Source organism: Eurypyga helias, unplaced genomic scaffold (genome assembly GCF_000690775.1).
Source record: "Eurypyga helias isolate BGI_N326 unplaced genomic scaffold, ASM69077v1 scaffold38568, whole genome shotgun sequence".
Lineage (NCBI taxonomy): Eukaryota > Metazoa > Chordata > Aves > Eurypygiformes > Eurypygidae > Eurypyga > Eurypyga helias.
This window is the reverse complement of record NW_010267088.1, coordinates 6,984-13,645: the sequence shown is the minus strand read 5'-3', so window position 1 is coordinate 13,645 and position 6,662 is coordinate 6,984. Positions and strand designations below refer to the sequence as shown.

General features: G+C 50.6%; 1 protein-coding gene across 1 annotated transcript; it reads left to right on the top strand.

The window, feature by feature from the left end:
- The first annotated feature begins 2 nt into the window (after positions 1-2).
- On the top strand, positions 3-3,291 carry LOC104513824 (glucosamine-6-phosphate isomerase 1). The gene is made up of 5 exons (XM_010157294.1): positions 3-147; positions 1,167-1,349; positions 1,850-2,034; positions 2,608-2,782; positions 3,081-3,291. The coding sequence occupies exons 1-5, from the start codon at positions 132-134 to the stop codon at positions 3,176-3,178; spliced, it is 657 nt and encodes a 218-aa protein (XP_010155596.1). The 5' UTR covers positions 3-131; the 3' UTR covers positions 3,179-3,291.
- Positions 3,292-6,662: the final 3,371 nt, after the last annotated feature.

Sequence of the window (6,662 nt, the reverse complement as noted above, 5' to 3'; positions counted from 1 at the left end):
CTGGCCGGGGCCCTTCCCGGCGCTGAGGCGGCGGCTTCCCCGCAGGCAGCACGCCGCTGGGCTGCTACAGGAAGCTGGTGGAGTACTGCCGGAACGGGGACCTCTCCTTCCAGTACGTGAAAACCTTCAACATGGACGAGTACGTGGGTGAGTGAGGAGTGTTGGGCTGCCAGTACCTGCTGTGGCGCGTGTGACCCGGCTCGGTGCAGCCGGGGTGCTCAGCAGGCCGCAGCCGGGCAGGCTCCTCGGCGCGTGGTGGGTGCAGAAAATGCCACCTGCAGAGGGTTCGAGGAAGGAGAGACCACGTGTGTGCCAAAGGAGCCAACAGGATCAATTTGAAAACCTGTATGAGAAATATTAAAGAGTATCAGGTCTCCCCTGGTGTTAACACGCACAAGGCGCTGCTGTGTTTCACCTGAGCTGGCTGTTGACCAGCTGAGGATCCATCTTCCCACTGCAGGCCGAGATAAAACTGCGCTGTTAACTGCCACCTTTGCTCTGGGATTACAAAGGTCACTTTGGCTCCAGGTCTCTCACAAGGGCCGATGTGCAAAGCGCCCGAGTGCCCCTCTAACTGATGGGGTGCTCCTGTTAAGATTGCAGAGGACTGTTGCGTTTGTGAAGCTGTGATGAAACGGCCTTTTCAGAAGAAAGAGCACAGAGATGGGTGGGCAAGCCTAAAACTCCAGAGGTTAAAAACGTGCAGACTAAATATTTGCTGATTTTATCTGGTCAATAAGTTCTGTGTGAACAGTCCTAATCAAGTAGCATTGGGGAATAGGCAGTGCAGTGTGGGCTTGTAGCATTCGGGGGGAGGAAATGTATGCGGTAAGACGTTTCCTGGGCTTCTGCACAGTTTCTTCATTGTCTTTGCTAGTGCCAGCTGGGAGGAAGGCTGAAAAGGTAGTAACAGATGAGGCACAGAACGTGCCTGCTTTTCTGGAACATCTGTTGCATGTTAATACAAGCACATTTTACATGAGCTATTGTGATTGATTTTAATTTTGCTGTTTAGGGAAATACAAGCAACTCATGAAAGTTGAGGGAGTCATAAATGACAGACCGAGAAAGCAGTGCTCTGTCACCAAAGCCACTGCAGGGGCGTACGGGTGGGTTATGTTCTGGATGATATTCTTTCAGCGGGTTTTAGCATGTTCTGTTACCAGGTCTCCCAAGGGATCACCCAGAAAGTTACCATTCCTTCATGTGGAATAACTTCTTCAAGCACATTGACATCCTGGCAGAAAACGTTCACATTTTGGATGGGAACGCACCTGATCTGCAGGCAGAGTGTGAAGCGTTTGAGGATAAAATCAAAGCAGCTGGAGGAATTGAACTCTTTGTTGGAGGTGAGAACCCACAGGCCTTTCAGCGCTGGCAGGAAGCACTGCCTTTCCTCCACCAGCCATCATTTATTATCCACAGGGTTCTTTTAAAATGCAGTTTGGTGGATTTGCAGTGAAAATCCACCACCCATATGCCACTGCCCTGGGTGCTTATGTGTGCTGGCAGCCTTGTCGTCTGGTGTACACCCCCCCAGTTTAAGTATTTCAGTCCAGTAAGTGAATTGTTGAGGAAACGATTAGCAGGAACTTTTCCCATTGGCTTGCCTTAAGTTTCTGCTCTCTGCTTGTTGTCCCAGCACAGTTAGGGAAGAGTCTTCTTGACTTCAGAGAGGGCTTTTGGTATCGTTCTACCAGAAGCCAATTTAAACTTGAGCAGAAAAATAATGTTTTTCTCAGATCTGCATCTATTCGTGGAAGCACTGAATGTCCTTCCAACAGGAGTGCTGTTGGCTGTCCTGCAATGACCGTTACAGCCACTGATCTACTTTCAAACTCTGTCACAGGTATTGGCCCAGACGGTCACATTGCCTTCAACGAGCCTGGATCAAGCCTGGTATCCAGGACGCGAGTGAAGACCTTGGCTATGGACACTATATTGGCTAATGCCAGGTTCTTTGATGGTGACCTCTCCAAAGTCCCCACAATGGCTCTGACGGTTGGAGTAGGCACTGTCATGGATGCCAGAGAGGTGAGGAGACGGTAGCTTTGAGCAGGGCTTCCGGGAGTAGCTGAAGGTTACCCGGGCTTGGAGCAGCAATGCACCCTGCTGGTGTAGGACAGCTTCTGCTTTTCCTGCCATGGCAGCCCAGGACTTGATCCTCCTGCTGTCATGCATCCTGCAACATTGTGGAAAGACTCTTACTCTACTAACGCAAACGTGTGTGTAACACTGCAGTACAGTCATTATCCGCGGAGAGCTGGATAGGTTTGGGGGTGTCTTTGGTTAAGAATCTCATCTGGGGAAATAACTGCAAGAATCACTGACTGACTTGATGTTACACCATGAAAAGCATATGGGATAGCTTTTAATTGAGCCTGTACCTTGATTTAGGAGCTCGGAGGGTCTGAATTGTTAAAAAGACCCAGCAGGCTATGGTTTAACTGACAGATAAAATGCAGGCAGAGCAAACAGAACTGTGGTATGGCGAAGTGCCTCTGCAGAGGATGATGGAGAGGTTGTCCTGTTAGGGCCGAGTTTCAGCAGGGTGTAGGTGTGCTCTCCCTGATTCCTAACTGCCATCCTCTCTGTCTCGGAGTCCAGGTGATGATTCTTATCACGGGAGCCCACAAAGCCTTCGCTTTGTACAAGGCCATCGAAGAAGGCATCAACCACATGTGGACAGTATCTGCTTTCCAGCAACACCCCAACACTGTCTTCGTGTGCGATGAGGATGCCACGCTGGAACTCAAAGTTAAGACAGTGAAATACTTCAAAGGTGGGGGTTTGAACAGACCAAGCAGCTGCTGAACTTGGTTGTTAAGTGGCACAAGCCATGCTTTGCATTAGGTGTTTCTGCTCTCTCGCCTCCCAGAGGAGCACATTCCCTACCTAGAATGGTCAAGATGTACCCCGTACCACTTTAACCGACAGTAAAAGTGCTAAGGGAATGCTTAACCCTGTGGGCATGGGAACAAAGGAACAAGCCCCCTAGTAATGCCCAATTCCATTAGCAGCCGATGAATGAGAATTTTGATTTATATCTGCCTAAGTCATGTGTTTACTTGGTCCCTCAGGTTTAATGCTGGTTCACAACAAGCTCGTGGAACCCTTATACAGCATGAAGGAGACGGGAGCAGAAAGAGGCCAGTCTAAAAAGCCATACAGCGACTGATCTGGCTGTTCAGAGTCATGCTGATCCAGCTTTTCCATTGAAAACCAGCTGTGGAAAAAAAAAAAGCGAATTACTGCAGAAACTCATCTCAGCTTTGTTTTTAAATTAGCAAAATGATTATGTGCTTGCTTCTCTCCATTAAAAAAACAGATGCCAAACATCTGCCTTAATTAACCCAACGATGGGATCCAGCGTACTGCGTTCCACAAACCTCCGCCACTTGCTTATTCTCTGGAGGTGGAGTCGATGGAGAACGAGCTGTTGGCGGTCTGCAAAGTGCCTGTAACCGCGGACTGAAGGCCCCAAAACCTCACTGTGAAAATGTGGGTAAACACAGTGTCGCAGGAACCAAACGGGTAGTCGCTTTGGGCTGTATTCCTTGCAGTTGGGACAAGGACCTTGTGTGTCATTCCCTTCCACAACTCTCCCTTACGGTACCGGCATTTAAAGGGGAACTGGGCTAATTCGGCCTGGAGGAGGGAAGGGGAAGGGTTCAGCGTGGCCGACAAGCCACGTGCTTTGCCGTGCGGAGGAGGTCAAGGGGAGGAAGCCAGGCTCTCCTGGGGGGAAGATGAGAAGAGCCAATGAGGCTTGAGTTGAGACAAGATGCTCCGGCTGGATACACGGAACAACCCTTCCCACAAGGACAGCCAAGCCGTGCACCCAGAGGTGCAGTCTCTGTCCTCAGGAGGTTTTCAAGACCTGACTGGATAAAGCCCTGGCTGAGCCCTGCTTTGAGCCAGATGTTGGACTTGCTGTACCATTCATGTAGGTTACGGTTAGATGACGCATCTGTGTGATTTTACTTGCCGTCACGCGAGAAAGCCTTATGTGTTCAGTTCCAGGGTCTAATTTCCCATGCCCTGGTGCTTCGTGATGTACTACAGGAGGGCAGGGTAGTTCAGATGATGCATAAATGACTTCTCTCTGTGCTGCTCAGCACCCTGTTATTTGTGTGAGTGCACAGCCCGAAGCAGTGAGGAGGTTTTCCTCCCTTCCAGTGCTTTACATGGCTACAAGGAAATGCCAGAGAAGCCTCAAAGGAAATGCTGTTCCCTCTGCCTTCAGCCTGTGTTTAGTTAAGAGAAGCCCCACAGAGGTAAGTGACAGCCTGGACAGGCAAGACCCCACCACCTCTCAACCTTGATTCCAGGGTTCCCTGTCAAATGCCATCACGTGACAAACTGGGGAGTGTCGATTTTCTTTATGCAGCGACTTTCTAAGCTGTTGATCTGTAATGGAACTTTCTACAGTAAAGGTCTTAATTTTTCTAAACGGTCCCACTGGTGCTCAGACTCGCTGTGCTCGTGGTATGTGGAGCAGTTAGGTGGCTCAACAGGACTTAGTAATCCCTCTGAACAGAACAGAACCTTCAGAGCACGAGAAAGAGCTGTTAGTTTGCACAAGACCCCCGTCATCTAGGGTCAAAGCTGCAGTGGAAGGAGCTCGGTAGAAACAGGCACTGCTGCTCCCTGCCGTGCCGTGTTTGCGGGCAGGTTTCCACCGCCCACCCGCTACCCTTCTGTCCTGCCGAGCAGCAGCCGCTTCGTGCAGAAAAGCAGAGATCTCTAAAGGAGAAAGGAGGTCAAGCTCTCTCCCCCGTACCACACAGCGCCTGCAAACCACCCTGCGCTCCTGGGCGTGCACAGAAGGAGAGAATGGGGGGTTTGCGAGAGGGGAAATAAAAAAGCTCCCAAAGATACTGTGCCACATTGCCAGAGCTGGCTGCCTTGCTCCCCGTCCTTGTTCTGGTTTTAGCTGGCCTGATTGTAGTCACCCGCCTGGGCCCTCCCTGGAGGGTCTGTCCTCCTGTGCCTCGCTGCAGAACAGGGGAGCTCCGGCCCAGGGGTCCCCGAGTGCCCGGAACTCACAGACAGGGCGCTGACTGCATCATCCTCTCTCCACGTGTCCTCGAGCATGGAGGCAGTTCATTGCAGCATCTCTGCGTGCTTCACCGCAGCGCTCGTGGCAGGTGTCCCCAGCCAAGGCTTTTCAGCCCCACACGGCCTTTGGCATCCAGGCCCTGCCCTCAGCCGCCGCCATCCTGGCAGGAGGGACTCTGCCTCTGTCAGGTTTGGAATCCAACGCCACTTCCTCCATCCAGGCAGGAAAATGGGGGTTAAGCACGTGCTGCTCTTTGTCACAAGCATTCCTCATACGCAGCTTAGCGGGAAGAAAGCCCCTTCCGAAAGCAGGCAGCGTTTGGATCAGCCTGTGGAGTTAAAACTGTGACCAGAGTGGAAACTCCCTTGGGGACTGCAGGGAAAGCGGGCTCTGTCCGACGCAGAGTTCCCAACGTAGCGTCAGGGTCTGTCGGTTAGGGGCTTGCGCCTCCCAGGGAAAACCCGGGCTCATGGGGTGCGAGCACTTCCCACACGCAAGCCTCCGAACTCTCGTGAGCAGAGCACATCCTGCGACAGCCGCACGGTCTGGTGCGTGTCGTTGCGCAGCCGACCCCACGAGCGAGGGCCTCGGCGCACGGGCGCTGGAGCCGATCGCCACCCGGAACCGGGCTCTGTCCCACACTGACCTGCGCTCCACAGACACCATAAGGAAGAGCAGGAGGGAGACAACAGTGGTTACTGTCTTAAAGTGAGTTTAGTGCACGTGAGAGATGCAGGAAATACAATTTAAACCGTACACAGTGTAAACCTGCCCTGCACACTGTCCTGTGACCCAAACCAAGACGAGATACCCACTCTTACCCTCTCATCTTTTTAATCACTGCCCCTTCTAACAGTACAGACCTTCATCCTCTGCCAAAGGAACTAAATCAGCACTCGCTTTGGCCAGATACCTATGTTTAATTACCATCAGACAAAACCGAGTGGGAGGTGTTCACCTTGTGTTTCTGAAGAGTCATCAGTTCCTGAGCTATCCCTCTGGACCCTGCTATTTGTTTTGAACACAGCACATGCAGTTTTAATTCAAAAATAAATGTTTAGACCCTTGTGCAAGTGGAAAAAATGTCTAAAAAAATGAGTGGTTCCCTCCAGTAATTACTTGCATGTTCACAAAACTATTTACTGAGCTTTTGGTTTTTGAAGAGCAAGAAGAGTGGAAATAAGGGATTTACTCCAGAAGCAAAACTATCAATTAATCAAATTTCTTATATGAAGAGTTAGTAAAAAATAAATTAGTTAATTATCTGAGAAGGTAGTTTTCAGTATCTTGAAGAATTCATCTTAATCTCTACTATGTGTCCACAAAAATGTGTTTTGATACCTGACTGACACTTTTCACTCACTGGCCACACTGCAGTTCACTGCCTTCGCACTCGGGGCTGTCAGAGCGAGGGAATGCAACAGCAACACTGGGCTGAGTCACCAGACTTCAAATTCCTAGAAAGGGCTGTTGGTTATTTTCTGCCAAAGCATCCAGTGATGCCAAGACCCAGGTACGGAGGGGTTTAGGGACGATCAACTTCAGAGATCTAAAAATTTAGATTTACAGAGCTGCTTTAGAGAAGCGCGTCAGGAAATGC

What these genes read in the sequence shown, in the direction of transcription:
- LOC104513824 (XM_010157294.1), top strand. An exon ending in AATTGAACTCTTTGTTGGAG is followed by an intron (nt 1,350 to 1,849) that starts GTGAGAACCCAC and finishes ACTCTGTCACAG; the next exon opens with GTATTGGCCCAGACGGTCAC. An exon ending in GACAGTGAAATACTTCAAAG is followed by an intron (nt 2,783 to 3,080) that starts GTGGGGGTTTGA and finishes TTGGTCCCTCAG; the next exon opens with GTTTAATGCTGGTTCACAAC.